The sequence below is a fragment of the Engraulis encrasicolus genome, chromosome 2 (assembly GCF_034702125.1).
Source record: "Engraulis encrasicolus isolate BLACKSEA-1 chromosome 2, IST_EnEncr_1.0, whole genome shotgun sequence".
NCBI lineage: Eukaryota > Metazoa > Chordata > Actinopteri > Clupeiformes > Engraulidae > Engraulis > Engraulis encrasicolus.
Genome location: NC_085858.1, coordinates 55,573,618 through 55,593,813, shown reverse-complemented (window position 1 = coordinate 55,593,813; position 20,196 = coordinate 55,573,618). Strand labels below are relative to the sequence as shown.

Here is a 20,196-nt window from a genome sequence, read left to right as displayed (position 1 = left end):
GTGGCGGTCTGGATTTCGGCCAAGACAATTATAGACTTAACCCCACTTAAGGGTAAAACTTCATTTGCAGTCGGCAACACAGATTCACCCAGCCAGACAGAAACAGGCTGGCCCTCCCTTGCCTGAGCTCAGCGAGCTGTAAATCGAAACTGGATGAAATAGTAAATAATTCACCCGATCGGTTCCAGGTTCACTGAGGGATTAATGGGCCACCAGGAAGAGGGCGGCAGTGACTGATCTGATGTGACAAGGCCTCTGCCTGCCTGCCCGCCCAACAGCTCGGAGTCTGCATACAGACTGGTAATAGAACGGCAGGTATTCAATCACTTGAAAAGTTAGCCAATGAAGCCCAAGTGAGAAGGAGAAGACACAGGAACACAGTCAGTGGTTCTCAACCTTTTTTCAAGAAGTAACCCCCAACCTCATCATACGCATGCCAACGCCCCCCCACCCAACAGCATTTTCTTGAGAACTTTGAAAACATTACAGCCTAATAATAATAGTAATAATTTTCTTAATGCCATTATTCATTTTGCTGTATGATATTATATATGTTATATATACTGCTTTTCAGAACGATGTGACTGCTTCCATTCACTTAGAATGGGCCTTCCCATGGCCCTCCTGCTGTAGTGTTGCGTCTCTTGCAGCTGGAACACGGTATTAAACACGTACACACTATACTAATAAATAAGTAATAAATGACCAGCCAAAGTGGCTAGTGCGACTCATATAGTCACCCGCAAAATATCTGTGTGTGTGCATGTGCATGTGCTACACCATCCCTGGCACCAGGGTTTGACATTGACTTTTTCGCTTGCCAGCCGGTGTGGCTAGTGGTTTTCCTGAGTCACTAGTCATCCAACTACTCTACAAGCCACACATTTTGTATTATTTATTTTTTATCTATGCTGTACATCTAACCTCAGAAGATAGGGTGCTTAAAGAAAGAAGAGGAGTGCATGGATTTCTACATGGAAATAAAACAAACAAATAGAAACTGAGTAACTGAGCTTTTTCTTGAACTAACAAACAATTGATACACAAGGAGCAAAGTGCAGAATATACGCTATTCTGATGTCATACCATAGAATAAGCTACCTGCCAAATTGGCTAGTGACACTGAAATTGTTACCAGCCACAGCCAAGTTTTACCAGCATTTGGCCGGTTGGCAGGTGCCAGTGTCAAGCCCTGGCACACACACACACACACACACACACACAAATGAGTACATAAACCCTGACTCACGTAGATGAGGCCCGAGTAGTATCTCTCCTTCAGGTTGTGCAGCACGGAGGCCTCGTTGAGGCAGGTGAGCTCGGCCATGTCCTCCACCTTGCTGAACTTGGGCGGGTTCATCTTCTGGACGTCGTCCTTGTTGACGCGCACCTTCTTGCCCGAGTCGGCCAGCTCCACCATGACCTCGTCGCCATGCTCCTCCTTCAGCGAGCCGGCCTCGAACCCGAACCGCTCCGACGGCACCCACACCAGCTTCTTGGAGGCCCAGTCGGCCTGCGCCAACGGGTTGTTGACTATGTTGCGGTCCACATACAGGAACTTGTCTGCGTCCGACATGGTTGCTGTAGGAGAGGAGGAGGAGGAGGAGGAGGAGAAAAGAGGAGAGACAATGGGACAAGTGAATATGTGTGTGAGTGAGTGATGAACGGACGGATTGAGAGCAAGGTAGGAAGGGATGCACAAATGTGAGAAACGAAAGAGAGGGAAGTATGAAGAGAAGGGCTGAGGCTGACCTTCAACTCATCGCAGGTTATTGATATGATATCAGTCAAGTAACACAATCTGGCATTCAAAGAGGAAAAAAAATCTTTGCCGTTGCATCGTTTTCATTGCCGTTTAAGGAATCGACAAGAGCACCCCATTCCCTTTCTCCCTCAAAAACACACACACAAACAAATCTAGCCACTTTCTTTCCAAGAGAAGAGAGGTAATTTATTGCGAAACAGAGAGCAATCTCCTTCTCTCGAGTCTGTTTGATGGATGGCTGGTATTTCTGGACGAACCCCGTCCCCCTGGCCTGGACCTCTTATGCAACCCTGGAGGAATGCAGGGGTCGAGGCCGCAAAAAGAAAGAGAGAGAGAGAGAGAGAGAGAGAGAGAGAGAGAGAGAGAGAGAGAGAGAGAGAGAGAGAGAGAGAGAGAGAGAGAGAGAGAGAGAGAGAGAGAGAGAGAGAGAGAGAGAGAGAGAGAGAGAGAGAGAGAGAGAGAGAGAGAGAGAGAGAGAGAGAGACAGAGAGAGAGAGAGAGAGAGAGAGAGAGAGAGAGAGAACTAAGGTGGGGATCATGGAGACATCAACCAAACAAAACATAAAGTAACAGACCAGACTCTTCCCACCACCACTACCCACTTGATCTTTCTTGGAAACACCTCAAAAAGGATGTAAGAGAGAGGAAAATGGAGTAGGGCTGAGAAAAAACGTTAATGAAGGGGTTTCAGCTTTTCACCTTCACTGGCTAATAATACCTTGCTCACAATAGTGACTTCACACACAGGGATTGGGGAAAAAAACGCAAGCGCAAAAAAGCCCTGTTTTGCGGTAATGACTAACATGTGCTGGTTGTTGCGAGCAAATCGGTGTTTTTTCTGGAGGAGACTTTTGTTGATTACACGGTTGGGGGAGCATCTCTAAAATAATCTCCAGCCCAGAGGGAAGGATGACACCCCTTCTGACACAGGATGGCAGGTTCTGGGCCCATGAGTGTTTGCGTGTGTGTGTGTAGTGTGTGTGTGTGTGTGTGTGTGTGTGTACATAGGCAGATGAGCCACCTGTGTTTGCACAAAGAAGCAACCTCACCTGGCGAGTCGCGACTGTCATGACTAGGAACCATATCAAAATTAAAAATCAACATCAGATTAATCATAGCAGCCTGAGGTGGATTTGGATTTGGACACAAAAAAAACGGTAGCTTTCACACACCCACTCAAAACATTTCTCGAGTGAAGAAACAAATTGCAAACCCAAAGACAAGCCTGTGCATGGCACGCCTGCCTGGCAACTCCCCTTTCTCACGCTGCCTAGTCAGGAGAGGGTGAATCCATTCACTCCTGCAGAAGATGGAAGGTGACAGGACGAGTCTTTCCAGAACTCTGGGACGGAGAGTGTGTACGAGAGAGATCAAGGACCTGGTTTTGCACAAGCCGCCATCTTCACCAGAGTGAACACACACGCACACACGGAAATCCATACACACACAAATCACTCTCTCAGTCTCACACACACACTAAATGCACAAGGCAGGCAATTATGTGAGCACGCTGTGCCTCAGTGAAGGCCATAGGGCCACTGTGCTGTTTTTTTTACTAGCACAATTATCATCATTCCTCTCCAGCAGAGTCAAGAAAGACTTTCTCCCAAGCAGAGAAAAAAAAGCTTATCGCCCCTCTGGGTATAAACAGTCAGCACATACAAGAAACACACACACACACACACAGACACACTTTTAATGGGACTGGAGTAAAATAGCTGGGATGCATGATATGCACCGTCAGACGATAAAAATAAGTTAAAAGAACAACAAGCCTACTAATGGAACGTCGCTGTGTGGCAAAGGAATGGGGGAGGGTGGAAAAGTGGAGTAGTTGTTCTTCTAGTAAGGAAGTAGTAACCTACAACAGAACAGGTCGACTGTTGGGTTTTTCCCTCTGGGTAGTCGGTTACTCATTACGCAAGTGAGACATTTGAATGCATCAGCAGTGTGCTGGATCAGTATGTAATATCTAATATAGCATGCATCTGTACGTTGTGTACAAAAGATTACATACCGGAAATAAGTTGACACTGTTCCAAGTTTTACAAAGCAAAAAAAGCTTCAAAAAAGTGAAACTTATTTCCAGTCATCTACCGCAGACTAGGAGTGCCAGGAAGAAGAAATTGTATCACAGTGTGAATGCATGAATGAATGAATGAAAGAATGAATGAATGAATGAATGAAAACAATCAAACTAACAAATGAAGGCACCATCATCAGTGTGTGTGGTGGCAGTGCTGGTCAGTCTGGTGTACCAGAGCCATCAGCCAACCACATGACTGACTGACTGAGTTCAACAGGGCAGCTGGAGAAAGTAAACTACACAAGACGTGTACAGTAAAGTGCAAGGGCCCATAAAGGCCCATCAAGTGGCAGGGCCTAGGGGCCAGGGCAGACTGAGGATAGGAGGATCTTCACTGATGCTGTTGCTCTGCTCAACTGCAACTGTAAGTGGCTGGGAAATGTGTGTGTATTTGACTGTCTGTCTGTCTGCCTGTCTGCCTGTCTGCCTGTCTGCCTGTCTGCCTGTCTGCCTGTCTGCCTGTCTGCCTGTCTGCCTGTGAGGGTGGTGGACTGGTGTGCGTGTGAATCATATGACTATGCACATGTGGGTTAGTGGAGGGAGTGTGTGTGCGTGTGTGTGTTGTTTGTTTGTGTGGAGGGGTTTATGTGAGGCGAAGTGACAAATCTCTGGAGGTTTTTGTGATGTTCCGGAGAAGCGGGGTGGTGATTGAGTGTGCTGCCGAGCCTGACCGGCCTCTACGGTCCATTAACACGAGCCTGGAGGGCCACAGATGCAAGAGGATGCAGCAACATGCAGCAACATGGACCTTCTCACGGCCTTCTCCGACCGACCACTACCCCCGACCACCTCATACACCCACACAAACTCAGAAATAATACACGCTCACACAAACTCACGCACCCATAAGCAGCCTCTACAGCTGACACCCATCAAACGCTGGCCTGCTGCTACATTTCCCACCTCCCCCACATCCTGCTGTAGAACATGGGGTACCCCAAAATGAGTTCCCCCTCTCTGCATCCACACTCCCCTTCTCCTCCTCCTCCTCCTCCCCCGTTCTCCGTCCTCCTCTTCTCTGCCTGTGTTCCTTTCTTTCCAGACGCCCTGCATTAAACCATACAACCCCCCATACGCCGGCCCCGTTCCCCCCTCTCCCCCTCCCCCCTCTCCCCCTCTCCTCTGAGTTTGTGTTTATCCAGACTTTTAGGGTCACATTCCAACCATACTGACTCCATCACAGTACGAAATGAGGAGGAAAAAAAGGAGCCCTTTTTTCTCTCCTCTTTCTTTTCTCTCTCGCTCTTTCTCTCCTCCTCTACACCACTCTTTCCTCGAGCTTCAACTCCAAATCACACGCTGTGCTGCTGGGTAACTGATGGCTTCAGGCTGGGCTGGATTCTGGTGATCGTGGTGGAATGGGGGTCCAACTTTCACCACAAATCACTGTCACCTCCCCAGTTCTCTAGAGGGGGGCCTAGAAGAGGCGCACAGCACACACAGATGTCCTCACAAAGAGAACACAGCTCACAGCGACGCAAGCAGACATCCAGGCACACTTTCCCCCGCAACACCGGCAGGCAGGCAGGGAGGGTGGCAGGCAGGCAGGGAGGGTGGCAGGGAGGGTGGCATGCATGAACACAGACGCATGGAGAAGCAGCACCGGCTACCAGTGATGCTGATGGACAGCCAGGCACACTTTCACCAGAACCAGGGGAGAGAGGGGCAAGGGCCCAGCCGCTACACTGGCGACCCGGGTTCGATTCCGGCATGAGGTCATTTGCCGAGCCCTTCCCGTCTTGCTCTCCCGCTCCCAGCTTATTTCCTGTTGCTCTACACGTCTCGGTCAATAAAAGCATGAAAAAAAGTCACAAAAAAATATTTAAAAAAGAGAGGGCAGGGTGGCATGAACACACATGCCTGGAAAAGCAGCACCAGCTAACAGCAGTCAGTCATCAACCAGTCTGCATTATCGAGCTCACCTCACCCGCCATCCTCCACCATGCCCACAGCACAGCACAGTACAGCACACCACACAGGGCCCTGATAACCAAATGAATCCGCCCGCATTGATTTGTAATGGGATACTTTTGGGTGTGCCCTTGTTTTGCGCATGTCGATCCTTGTGTCAAAGTGTGACTAGGACAGGGAGGGAGAGTCTGTGTGTGTCTGTCTGTGTGTGTGTGTGTGTGTGTGTGTGTGTGTGTGTGTGTGTGTGTGTGTGTGTGTGTGTGTGTGTGTGTGTGTGTGTGTGTGTGTGTGTGTGTGTGTGTGTGTGTGTGTGTGTGTGTGTGTGTGTGTGTGTGTGTGTGTGTGTGTATATGCTTGGCTGATATGAAGAGGAAAAACATCAACAACCCGCAGAGCTGTTTGAGTAAACGCAACAGTGAGACAAAACATCACCAGTAACCTTCCAAACAGTGAACAGCAGAGCAGACTAAACAAACCAAAGCACCCATCCCCCATGATGCAAAGCATCCTGGATACGAGGCGGACACGCAGACTCAGGTGGCTCAAGTGATATTTATCTACACAAGATATATTCCAATAAACAGTCCTGACGTGGCTGCTTTATATGAATGTCTTTATCAGAGTGTGAAGAATGACACAGAAATCCTCCAGTCTTGGAAGACGGGCAGGCTAAAGGATTAGGGTCAGTCAGAATGATTTCTCCACAACACATCACTGATTTTTTTTTTTTTAAACACAGAGTGACACACTTTGAGGCCTCTGGGGAGGGAAGCTATTTTTGTGGCTCCATCTCTTCAACTGAAAGGCCACCTGAATCTAATGCAAACATGGCCACTAGGGCCTAGACAAAGCCTGGTAAATAAACCAGCTCCATGTTGCTCACCTCGTTTTAATAAAAAGGGTCTGGCTTTGGCGTTTTGAGAAAAAATGCCCTCTATGGCAACGGTTTTCAAAGTGGGGCCAGGGATCCTTAGGGGGGCACAGCAGGTTGGCAAAAATGTGTAGCTTAAAACCAAATAACTAACGTAAATCAAATTATCAAAAAAGAAACTAACCAATATTCTCAAGCTAACCAATATTCTCATCATTCAAATGATTTATTATATCTCTGAACACTACTAAAATGATCACTATTATGCTATAGATCTTTGTGGGACACTGTCTCAAAGACCTAGACTACGGTTGTGAAAGGGGATATGCAGGGGGGAAAAGTGTGGCACGAGTCGACCCATGTAAAGGGGGGCCTTGGCTGGAATGTACCGGCATATGGGGGGCCTTGTCATGGTAAAGATTGGGAACCACTGCTCTATGGATAACATGACCTGGATGAATGACAATCTTCAAAGAGTTTAGCTGTTGAACCTTCAAGCTCAAAGAAGAAGTTAAGTTGCTTATAGCTATACCGGATGTATTGACAAAGGTTTTCTTCTCCGGAGTTGTTGACTGCAGAGAAGTTTAAAGCTATCGGTGCTGCCTTTATCCTATCGCACAAGTCTTGTCATGACACGCAATTACCTGTACCATGACTGCATCTTTGCCTTCCCACAACAAATCAAATGTGACAAAAATGAGATGTCACAAACACTACATCTGCTGCCAGTTGTATTAGGCAAGATTCTGCCTGCAACCCCCCCCACCCCCCCCCCACCCCTAGCCTCCCTCCTACCAGCCTCCAAAAAGGCGTTCAAAGCTCAGCTAGCCAATAACGACATGGTGCCAGAGTACCCAAATGACACATCACCCTCCCTGGTTCCCATGTACTACTCTTGTCTGGACCAGTTATTGGGAAGTCTGACTGGAGTGACAATGGGCTTTTCACTATGACAATAGTATGTCCTCTGGTATAACTAGATTAGGCCGTGATGGAGATGGATTCCCACAGCTATCTAATTTAGAAAGATCAGGAGCACACGGCACTGAGGCCGAGCTGGCAGAGTAGCAGGCAGAGGAAATGGGGTGGATGGGTGTGGAGGGAGCGATGATGTCACAGAGAGAGAGAGAGAGAGAGAGAGAGAGAGAGAGAGAGAGAGAGAGAGAGAGAGAGAGAGAGAGAGAGAGAGAGAGAGAGAGAGAGAGAGAAAGAGAGAAAGAGAGAAAGAGAGAAAGAGAGAAAGAGATGGAGAGAGAGAGAAAGAGATGGAGAGAGAGAGAGAGACTGTGTGTGGATGTGTGTGCTCGTGTGCATACGTCCGTATGTATTTGTGGTAATGGACATTGGTGACAATATGGTACAAAGGAAGTTAGGGACAGCACTGTGAGGCATGCGTGACTGGGCCAGTCAGACTACAACTGCACATGTGTGTACGTTTGTGAACAAATAGGATTACATTGTGAATGGCCTTGTTTGCTCAAGTATATGTCTATATATGTATGGTCAACAGTTGCCATAAGTGTGTTTATTATATGTGCATTCTCTGCATAAGGCATTGTATGTGTGTGTTGGTGAATGCATCAACACAGAGGTTTGCATGTGTGGATTGGTGCGTGTGCGTGCGCGTGTGTGTGTGTGTGTTGAGCACAACAGAGCACTCTGCCTTAGGCTCGCAGAGGACCTGGGCCAAAAAACACACACTCACTCTCACTCACACTCACTCCTCCGCGGGGCCATCCCTCGCTCCCTCACTCCCCACTCCTCTCTCTCCCTCTCCCTCTCCCTCTCTCTTTCTCCCTCACTTTCATTCCGTTCCACCCGGCTGAACGACTCCCCAGCTCATGCCTGGCCCACCGCCGCGCTGCTGACTGGCAAGAATCTCCCATGATTCCTCCTCACCCTCATCCTCTCACCCACCGCCAGCCCGCGCCGCGTCAGCCCTCACATCGCTATATAAGGCCATGCCACGCGCCCTGCCAACTTTCCACATCTCTCTCCCTCTCTGACTTTCTCTTTAACACATTCTCCTCAACGTCACAAAACACACGTATGCACACATACACAGACACGTATCCACAGGCAAACACTCCATGCCATCCAGACAAACCTGTGCAGCTGGGGGGAGATGGTTGGGGGTGGCAAGTATGGAGGGAGGGTGAGGTGGGGAGTAGGATATATCGCTCCTACCACCTCTCCTAAAAGCACTGGCAGCATGCAGGAGCGACTGAATAAACTGACAAAGCACAAAGTAATCAATGTCCTTCTTTCTGTTCTCCTTTTCTATCTATTGCTTTCCATTTCAGCCTTCTCAACAGCCTTCATCTCACAACTTAACTTCTGAATCTGTCCATCAGCATCAAGGAGAAGAACAGATAAGCTACTGTACTGCTCAAGTGTACCCAGGAGGAGAGGGCAGGTGAGCGTGGGATCTTCTCCACAGACAGTCAAAGTCAACCACAGTCAACAGGAAGAGAGGGAGTGAGAGATGGATAGATTGAGCAAAATAGAGGAAGAGAGAGAGAAGAATGAAAGAGACACTAACTAGACAGAATAAGAAAGGAGTAAAACTCAACGAAAGCTTTAGAGGATAAGAGGATGGAGGCAGGATTGGGAAAGCGAGAGGAAAAGGAGAGACAGAGGAAATGACAAAGAGGGAAAACTATTTTGCCATTTGTGGCACTCCACTCCACTCAGCCGTGTTGATTCCAACACAAGCACGCACAGAAGCACAGAAAAAATTAGAGACACGTCAAGTTTCACCGGGGACGCAAAGTATGCATAATATCCTGGCTACACTCCAAAGACACAGCAGCTAAATGGAAGTCACTGTACCGAGGGCTAAAAGAACTTGACAATATAGGTGTGTCAATGAGTTGCCTCCGCCATTTTGGATTCTTGAGTCTTTGTATTTTCATGGTCATGATCGAGAACATACAGGCCTGGAAAACCACCAACATGAATCAGCCTGGAAACAATAGCTTGAGATGAAGAATGTGCGAGCTATTGTGTCAATGTGTGTCTATTGTGGCTTGTTCATCTATTGTGGTTTGTTCATCTCAAAAAAGGTTGAGGACCACTAATCTAGACCAACGCCAAGATAGAGTCAGCGATGGTATGGGTGTGCTCCCGTGACACGCTTTGCACCATCTATGTTTAACTAGATATTGACTGGTGGGTTACATAACTGTATGAATAGAAAATGTGTCTGTAGGGGAGGAAGCCTGTTACACGTCACTCTTCAACTTGGCATTTAACTAGCAGCTGTGACCTGCAACACCCTGAAATATTTCTCTTTTCACTTCGCTGTATATCCATCCAGCTAGTAGCAGCACACCCACTTCCCCTCTCCACCTAGCCCAGCTCTCAATCTGTCAATATGCACCTCTGGAATAGGTGGTGGTGCCACCTCGCCCTCCCCTGGACCAGGCCTGTGGCTCAATCTCTCCTTATCACTCCATGGTGGAGCGCTTTATCACCAGCCAACAAGGTCACGCTTCACAAACATTCAGCATGAGCTCACCGACATAAAACCCAGCCAAGTTCCTTTACTTGCCAGACCTAAAGAGAGAGAGAGAGAGAGAGAGAGAGAGAGAGAGAGAGAGAGAGAGAGAGAGAGAGAGAGAGAGAGAGAGAGAGAGAGAGAGAGAGAGAGAGAGAGAGAGAGAGAGAGAGAGAGAGAGTACAACCACTGTTTCAAAAAAGAAAGGAACAAACTTCAGCTGAAAATAACATCCCAGAAATCCCAGAGACAGAATTTTTGGTTAAAAGTTAACAAGAAACCCCCTTTACAAAGAAAAAAATCTTGTGTCCACAGGCTTGATTTGTACCTTGTAGGCGAGGGGACAAAGTGTTGGGCAATAGCTGTAAGGTTTGACAATGTCCCCATATGCACAAAGAGAGCCACACATTCACTCTCCCAGGTGCTGTTAGTCACACACCCTGCCCTGAACAAAGTCTAGCCTGTGACACATACTATGCAGCCAGCCTGTTACTACCCACACACACACCTTCACGGAACTGTAAAACCACTGACCTTTACCATCATCAAGACCCAATTAAACTGGCAACTCAAACCTTACCTGTTCAAATCAAGCAGCTCCCTAAGGCAACGCCTATCCTTACCTGTTACCATCATCAAAAGCCAATTAAAATGACAGCTCAAAACCTACCTGTTCTAATCAAGCAGTTACCCAAGCCTAACCTTACCTGCTACCATCATCATGACCCAATTATAATGGAAACTGACGATTTAGCGCTTCAAACTAAGCTGTTACCTAAGCCTAAGCCTAAGTTTAACCTTACCTCTTACCATCATCATAACCCAATAATAATGGCAACTGAAGATGTAGGTGTCCATTCCATTATCCTAACTCTCGCCCTAGACCTGTGCGCTTCGCTGACACCTCACCTTCACAGAGAAAACAATTACGTTTTCCTGCAGCCTAGCCACAACAACCTTTGGGAGACCATTCAACATCCCGATTGCAAATGACCTCTAAATTGCACTTTTGCTAAATATTGAATTGAACGTCTGTCGTCAATGAGGTCTTGTGATGTCTTCACGAGGCCGCAAGCACAAGGGAGGACGGGAGTTTGGATAATGGAAAGAAGCCTTAGCCTACCTGTTCAACCTCAACTACACTCACCTGCCTATGTGCAAAGATTCTCAGGGGACTTTAAAACAAACCTCTCTCCTACTCTATCGTGGCCTAACTGTAGGGCACTGGGTTACTACACAGACAACCCAGGTTCGACTCCTGCTCAGGTTACTTGGCAGTCCTTCCCTGTCTCACCGCCCCCACTCATTTCCTGTCCCTCTGTCATTATTCCATCACAAACAAAGAACAAAACCCCCCAAAAATAACTCACAAACAAAGAACAAAACCCCCCAAAAATAACTCTCCTTCCAGCCTCTCCAGAGGGTCCTTCCTTCTCAACCACCTAGTGCAGGCTTGGGACCCATTAGCATGGCAGTTGGCTGAGCTCCCCTAGGACCTATGGGGGACATTAGCGGAGCCCTCAACAGTACCCTGGAGGATTGCTGTGGTGGTAGCCTACTGGACTATAATAAAGCATGTGTGCCATGCGTGAATTCTGTAAATAGCCCTACACATGCTCTGTGCTCTTTGTGTGCCAAACTGATGGCTCACTTTTCAGCAACACTATTTGAATGAAATGTGCTATGTATTCTCAGATCATGGGTGTGTTGTAATCATTCTTGCTGCCATTCCTTTTCTGTGTGGTGGTGAAACGCAGGCAACGCAAAAATCACAAGCAAAACCAGGAGACTGTGCTGTACACTGCTGTACAAGACTACAGAGCCATGAGAAGTGACTCCTGCTGGCATCGACCCATCCCCATAGCCTTACTCACTCCATGGATGGGAGCCATACCTCACTGGAGAGACCACTTCAATGTGCTGCACTGCCCTCAAGTAAGGACACACCATTCCCATTCCTGGGGGCCTCTGATCTCAAGGAGACACAGGGCCGCAAGGCTACGCACTCCTTCCTCGTTCGGACACGATTGTTGTTACAGAAACCATTTCCTGGCATTGTTGTGACCCCTGCAGCAGCAACAGCAGCAGCACCACCACCACACCACAGGTGTGCAGACCAGCAAACATGGCGGGTGGTGCCGGGCGCAGGAGGGCGGGGGGGTCTTTTTTCGCGGATACAAACACACAAAGGAGGATGTGGGCAGTGGACAAAAGCGGGAACTGAGGTAAAGCGGCCTCTTGGCAAAGCCAGCGGCCAGCAACTAGCAACCTCCCCTGTCACGTCCCCCCAGTCGGACTGAAGCTTAATTAGGCGATGTTGTTTGGTGTGGGCCGCCTCGGCCGTCACACAAAAAGCCAACGGACTGATACCAATCAGAGGGTGCCGTGGAGATAATTGTACACTGCTCTGCCCAGTGTTGGGGAGAATAACAGTGTGGACAGATGGCGCAGGTGCGTGCCGGTGTGTGTGTGTGCGTGTGTGTGCGTGTGTGTGCGTGTGTGTGTGTGTGTGTGTGTGTGCGTGTGTGTGTGGTGAGAGGGGGAGGTAAAAGGATGACATCTTCTCTTTGATGTCTGATGAGCACACTGAGTGCATCACTGTCTGTCTGAGAGCAGCAACAGACGCCAGCTCCGGGCAAAAGGCTATATTAGTGGGCACCGGTAGCTCCATCTCTCTTTAACTTTTATTACATCGATGCATCATAGCCCTCCCCCCTATCCGCTCCAAAAAGGCTGGAGCTGGTCCAAACGCTTTGAAATGTCTTTGGTGCATGCCAAATCTTTAATGCAACATAATGACACCATGATTCCACTAAAGTCTATGCTACTCCGGAACAGTAGCTCTGCATCACTTGGTCCCATTTCAGAGAGAGAGAGAGAGAGAGAGAGAGAGAGAGAGAGAAAAGAGAGAGAGAGAGAGAAAAGAGAGAGAGAGAGAGAGAGAGAGAGAGAGAGAGAGAGAGAGAGAGAGAGAGAGAGAGAGAGAGAGAGAGAGAGAGAGAGAGAGAGAGAGAGAGAATGTTTGTTAAGGATAGTGGTTCACAGCACTAACACACACCAGTGACTGAGAAATCTATCAGCTAGATGATGTTGGTTTACAGAGACCTGTGTCAACATCTGACTAATCCCCCTCACTCCGTGCTGACCAGGTTTTTGACCAAATGAGGAAAAAAAATGACACCTAACAGCTCCAAAGTTAAAGGTCACGAGGTAAGATGCTAGAACATTTCAGCAAAAAAAAATTCAAACCCAAAGACAATAATTGAAGATAGAAGTTGTTGTGACCGAATCCCACCACGAAATGCTGCCTGAATAACCTTTACATTTTGTTCATGAATCTTCAAAAAAGGACTATTAATAACTTTAATAGCCGTAGGTCTATTGTGAACTACCTGTTTATACCCATTCTACCTGTGAACGGCTGTTTAAGCCCCCGCCTCCACAATAATCATAATCATATTGGAATGACAACAAGTAGCTGCACTAAGAGAGAAAGAGAGAGTGAAGGAGAGGAAAAGAAAGAATACCACAGAACCCCTCCCTGAGACACTCTGGAAGAGCTGGAGGAAGTTTTATGGCAGACTGATCCTTGTTTATTGCCAGTGCGGTTTCTGGCCTAAAGCTGGCACACAGTGATAAGAAGATAGCAATTGAATGGCTTCACTTGTCAGGCAAAAAAAATAAATAGCAATAAACCAAACGGATGTGTAGTAATGACATGTAATTGTCCACACGCCTGAAAAACAGTGTGGGCAGGGGTATAGGCATTTGCATTTTTCTTCACATAACTTTTGAACAAATCATGCATATCCTTGGGCAGTGATCTCAGCATCCTCCGTTGGCAGCTATAACCACAGCTCTCCAAGAAACTTAGAAAGGGGGGATGCAACATGAAAGTTAGACCAAACAGCCTTAAAAAGAGTTGTTTAAGTGCCGTCTTCCCCTGTAACGGAATGGTTCAATGTTGCTGTCTGTCCGCAAGGAAGCCGTCTACCTCCCATCTGAGGGACAAAACTGGCAGCCTGTGGGACAAGAAGGGTGTGTCGTGGTACAGTGGTGAGCTGCCTTGCTGAGCTACGCAACAAAGTAGGCCGTGGAAGTAGAGAACACACGCTGTAACTAGAAGTCCATGCATGTGGCCAGCTTCGCTTTCCAGAGGATGCTATAGAGCTCTAGAACCGCACAATCCCGCACTCTAAATAAGGGCGCGATCACACCGGACGCGGATTTTACAGTAGGAGGCGGATGTATTCTATTGTTTGTCAATGAAAATGAGCGGATTACGCGTCTGATATCAGCGCAAGGCGGGTTGCGGATTCTGCGCCTCTCCGCGAGGGGCGGATCGAGTTGAAAAAAGTTCAACTCAGGGCGGAATATCCGCGGCGGATTTCCAGATGTTCTATTACGACACCGTTGCCAAGATTCTAACAACTGCCACTGTCATGGAGGAGAAGCTGGTTCTGGCCGTTACGGGCTACCCCGAACTATACGATCTGTCGGACAAAAAATACTCAAACAAAAATGCAAAACAAGCTGCGTGGAGCCGTGTGAGCTTCGCTGTGGAAAGACCTGGTAAGTTTGTTGTATCTGCATTGACGAAGTTGTAAGATAGCCTGTCTAGTTGTAGTCTACCCCAGTCCATTAGCCCATTATACCTAGCCTCCTGATAATAGCCTTTGCTGTTGCTGTCAATAACATAAATTTAAGTAGGCCCAATAATAGCTGTTTGAAACGGAATGCTTTTTATCCAATGCTCGTTTTTATCTGATGAAATTCACTAACTGATGCAATTTGACATTAGCGTAGGCTAATGTAGCGAAGTGGCTACTGCACTTTGCTACAGTAACATCTGTCAACATAGCAACCGTAGACGCTTACGATAGACTACGTTATTGCCGTGACAATTGTATGGGTGAGGTTACTAATAGACCAATGCGATGTCTGTTACTGTGTTGTCAGTGACCGAGTGCCAGAGGAAGTGGAAGTACTTAAGGGACGAGTACCTTAAGCAGAGGAGGCTGGAGAAGGAGAGACGGAGTGGGGCAGAAGGTGGTCCACGGAAAAGGTGGAAATACATGCACATACTGTCCTTCCTGGAGCCCCATGTTAGGGAGAGGGAGACCAGTTCAAATTTCGAAGCCAGCCAACCATTGGCTGACACTGATATTGAGGTGAGCATAATAAATTAATTTGTTAACTGTAGCCTAGTTCTACTGGAAACCCTGCATTGAACACTGGGCCTAAATGTTAGGCTGTTATCTAATGTGGCCAACAGATGGCGTTAACAAACTGTGAATTATAAAGGGAGCTGTATGCCTACAGCTTGACATTAACTTTTTCACTTGATACACAAGGGACAAAGGGCAGAATGTAGGCTATTCTTATATGTCATACCATAGAATAATCTACCTGCCAAATTGGCTAGTGACACTAAAATTATTACTAACCACAACCAAGTTTTACCAGCATTTGACCGGTAGCAGGTGCCAGTGTCAAGCCCTGGAGCTGTAATTGTTTTACCTTTACATGGATGTCAGACACAGTAGCGTAGGCCTACATCTCACAATACATGGTAACTATAACATTGTTTCTGTTGTTTTTTTTGTTCTTACTGCTGTGTCAGGAGGAATGTCCATCTGCATCTGCCTCATCTTCCGAAGCAACGCTGCCACCACCATCACCACCATTATCATTGCCACCACAACCTGCACCCCAGTCCACTAACAACAGGCCCAGCTCCAAACCCCGGAAAAGACAGGCTGACCAGGAGCCTCTGTCTGAATATCAGCAGAGGCTCCTTGCAGCAGTCAGTGGAGCAGACAGATCTGATGAAGATGAACATTTTTTCCTGGGGTTAGTTCCCCAAATGAAACGTTTGCCACCAATGAAGCGAGCCTCAACAAAAATGAAAATCATGCAGCTGATGTTTGAAGCAGAATTTGAAGAAGCTTAATCACTTTCATTTTTTATATAATTTAGTATTTATATTTAAATATGTATATTTACAAATGTACTTATAGTAGGCCTATTTATTATTAATGCTTACTTTTAATATTTATATTCAAATATTTTGTATGAGTGTATTTATACGAATGTATTTATTTTTAATACTTATATATGTATTAGCTACATTTAGTGGTATATAGGCAAAACAAATACACCTGTGTTTCATACAAGTTTCAACAAGTTTAATTAAATATAAAAAAAATCTTAAATAGGCGTATTGTTGTCCATTTTTGTCATTGGAATATGTACATTGCAGGCTATGTGCACAGATTAGATGCAGTGGACAGTTTCATGGCTAATTCTGTACATTCAGCTTGCTCGACCAACAGGGGAGGAGAAATAGCTGGTGAATTTGTCCCTGATTGTCATGGCTTCCTGTGATGCCCTATTGCTGCTGACCTGGCCTATGCATTCCAGCCCAGGTGAGGACTCAGGTGGGAGGAAGGCCAGGGTGCTCAGGTCCTCTTGTTCTCTGTCCCACCTGATGTAATTATGCAGCACGCATGTCGCCTTGACCAGCTTCTCAGCTGTTTCTTCTGAGACAGTGAGGCCCCTCCTGTAAATGCGCCACTGTGCTGCTAGAATTCCGAAGGCACACTCCACCATCCTGCGCGCCGTTGACAGCCGGTAATTGAACACCCTCTCCTCGGGGGCCAAATTCTGCCCAGGATAGGGCCGCATCATGTTGTTGCGCAGGGGGAACGCCTCGTCTGCCACGAAAACATAGGGCATGGGCCTGTCAGTCCCTGGTAGTGGATGGTCTGGTGGCAGATCCAGGGTGTTGTTGCGTAGGGCTTTCCCAAAATTTGATGATGACAGTGTGCCACCATCGCTGCTCTTCCCATATGCGCCCACATCAATCATCAAAAAACGGTACCTGGCATCGACAACTGCCAGTAGAACTATTGAGTGGTCGCCTTTATAATTATAAAAAAGAGACCCACTGTTTGCTGGTGCCTGAATAACGACATGTTTGCCGTCAACAGCACCAACACAGTTTGGGTACCCACACAATGTCTCAAAGTCTTGAGCTATTGCTCTCCAAGTGTTGCTTTTTGGGAAAGGCATGTAGTCCTCCACCAAGCAGGACCACAATGCCTCACACACCTCGTGTACAATTCCCACAACTGTGGAGAACCCCACTCGGTATCTGAATGCAATGCTCCTGTATGAATCCCCTGTTGCCAAGAATCTGAAATGACAAAATATAAAACATAATTTAAAGCCAGCTCATTACAATACTGCAATGTACCTGTTTTTCACAAGAGACATTTGTGGTTTATGCGTGTGTATCCTGCTCCAGGGTGACATTATGACATCTTTATTGCAGGCTACAGCTGAGTACATGTAATGAGCTATGTTTTTTTATTTTTTATGAAGGAATAAGGATGAAGTGGACTAGGCAAGTGTGGAATGCATGTGTGTGGGACCTAAATATATCATACTCATTGAAAATCAAATAGGCCTAGGTCTCTGATGGGATACTGTCCTTGTAGAGTGACTGAAGAGTATTTTGCTTATGGTACAGTAAACACAATTAATCTTAACCATAGGCTTATAGGTTTCTGGATGGTTGAATACTACTTGCAACTGCCCGTTTCAGATAGCCTAGTGTCACAGCTTGCATCTTACCTTAAACAAATGCACAGTCGTTCTGCTGGCCCAATTGCATTCCTGTAGTTTGTGTCCTGCTTGGTTATTGATGGTCCCACGATGGTTAAAAGGTGATCAAAATCAGCTATTGTCATTCGAAAGTACGTATGAAAACGATTGCTGTCCAAGCGGAGCTCCTGCACTAAATGGTGGTATTCACCGTAACGCTCCCTCTCCTTCAAGATATTGTGGACCCACACTATTCTCTTTCGTTGTCTGTGCGTTTCACGCTCAACCTCTAACAGAGCTAGGGCCAGAGCTCGTCTTCTATCCATAGTGCAGAGAAAGTTTTTTTTGTTTTATGTCACGCAAAATGATAAGCGTAGGCTAGTTTTACTTTGGCTACAGATCGACCGTTACAATGTTGCAATGAAACAAGTCGGTGTTAAGATTCTATTGACAGCGTTCGATTCGGCAGCGGATCCGCGCTCGGTGTGGTGACTGCAGATTAATCAGCAGGACGCGCATCGCGGATTGTAGGCAGAAACCCGCGTCCGGTGTGATCGCGCCCTAAGAGTGGAATGCGCCAGCGCTAATTATACTACGCAATGAATCACTGCAATAATGGGTTGGATATATTCAGGCTGGACCAGCATCTTAATGCTGTCTAGTTGTGGCGTCTATAGGTTTACTAACCGTAGCTGAAAGAAATCGAGAAGACGCTCTCATCATTAGGTAAAGTCCTGTATTTTCAATTGAGCTAAACTGATGGAAGACGAAAACCCTGCATTCCTCTATACACTTAATGTGTTGCCTTCTACAATTAAACATTTTAGAATATAAATGAAGTGTGTGCCATGCGACAGAATCACATTACAAACTGAACATAACTCAGTTGTAAACTCAGAACTAGCTCATGGGCGGCCAAACATGTAGCCTACTGTTCCAAATGCATAGTTTTGGAACAGGATGCGAAATGGGCTACGTCATTTAATTGTACAACTGGAGGAAAGTGGACAGCAAATCCTCTAATCAAAGAGTGACGTAATTGCGCGCAACAACATTGGGCAAAACTAACTTAACCGGTCATCCAGAAATTGACGCCAACTTTACATTCACCGGGCGGTCACCAGTTCGCCACAGTCCAGTTTTCTCATAGTTTTCATGTAGGCTACAAACCACCACTGCCCTATATTTCGCTCCACATCCCAGTTTTTCAGAGCGCCTGTCTTTTTTGCAACTCATTCATGCGGATCACTTCCTGTACCGACTTGCCATTCTCCAGTTAGGCACTTACTGACAATCTAAACCACTTAAAATAGGCTACAGTTTCACCGAAAAGTGTCGCGACTTTTACAATGAAACCGCGCGACATTTAAGCTTCTATTATGAAATCAACACATACCAAAGAGTGTTTCTAACTATTGTGGCTTTTACGCTACTTTTTTGATAAATCGAGGCCAGCAATGGAGGTCCCACCCAATGTGTTGAAGTTGGTGATCTCGCCCTTCCTGGTTGAGTGCACTTGCGCTTGGAGCGCAGTGCCTATCGCAACAGGCCGGTAGAGTAGTGCGAGGTGCAGGTAAGCATGAATCAGCAAAGACACAACTTAGTCGGGATATTTACCTGTTTTCCAGATGCAGACGTTTTTGGGTGGCTAGCAAAAACCGGAGGCTCCGTCTATGTCCGTTACGCAGCGAATCAAACTCCCTTTCCGACGGCTGCGACCTTGCTACAAGCACTGGTTAAACTGGAGCAGTGGTTTCCTCCCTCCCTTTCTCTGCCTTCACTGTTTTCTCTTTTTTCAGTTTCTATCTAGCCTGCCTCCTTCACAAGCAGAATTTTCGTCCAGACTCGGGGTGCGGTCCAGAGAGGGCGGACTCTGTGATGTGTGTCTGCGCTTTCAACCACTCACAGGCGGCGTTTTCCCAACAGCAAGGCTGCCAGCCAGTCAGAGCGCGGCAGGGGCGTGAATTTTGTGGAAACCTTCGTGCCAGTGGGCAAAAAGTATGAACTTGAAATAGTAGGGGGGTGCGAGGATAACGTGCTGTTTAATGAAAGAGGTATGTGCAGGCTAAGGATTTTTTTGACCATATAAGTATCCCTCCGTTCAGTAAATTCTACGCCACGAAGGTCTTTTGTCATTATTTGGCGCAGCCCGTCTCTTCCAGTATTTCCTTTATGAACACACTCTGCACACATAGTAGGCTATCCTTGGAATTTGTTTATTCACTTGAGCTCACATAACCTATTTATGACAAGTGTTTATTCCAAACAGTGTTGCAACTTACTTAACACAAACCATAAATTGCCGATGCGTAAACAGTAATAAAGATAGCGAAACATTACATGTCTGCCTTGCTGTGTAGTTGAAAAGGTGTTGGTTGGACTTTTGATGACTTTGTGAAACAAAATTGGTTGAAATCTGGAATGGGAAGTTACCCTGAGAAAATTCACTGGAGTAG

The 20,196-nt window shown here is 46.8% G+C and overlaps 2 protein-coding genes across 3 annotated transcripts in view; one reads left to right on the top strand and one right to left on the bottom strand.

Annotated features, from left to right (window-relative positions):
- Positions 1-19,597, bottom strand: part of myh9b (myosin, heavy chain 9b, non-muscle) — a 58,876-nt gene extending 39,279 nt beyond the window's left edge. For both annotated transcript variants that reach the window (XM_063192400.1, XM_063192403.1), the window contains exons 1-2: positions 19,358-19,597; positions 1,250-1,581 (exon numbers count right to left, since the gene is read on the bottom strand). In XM_063192400.1, the coding sequence (XP_063048470.1) occupies positions 1,250-1,576 (327 nt within the window). In that variant the 5' untranslated portion in view covers positions 1,577-1,581; positions 19,358-19,597. The remainder of the gene's footprint in view (positions 1-1,249; positions 1,582-19,357) is intronic.
- LOC134442106 (uncharacterized) lies at positions 14,575-16,310 on the top strand. The gene is made up of 3 exons (XM_063192415.1): positions 14,575-14,704; positions 15,092-15,303; positions 15,756-16,310. The coding sequence occupies exons 1-3, from the start codon at positions 14,575-14,577 to the stop codon at positions 16,083-16,085; spliced, it is 672 nt and encodes a 223-aa protein (XP_063048485.1). The 3' UTR covers positions 16,086-16,310.
- Positions 19,598-20,196: the final 599 nt, after the last annotated feature.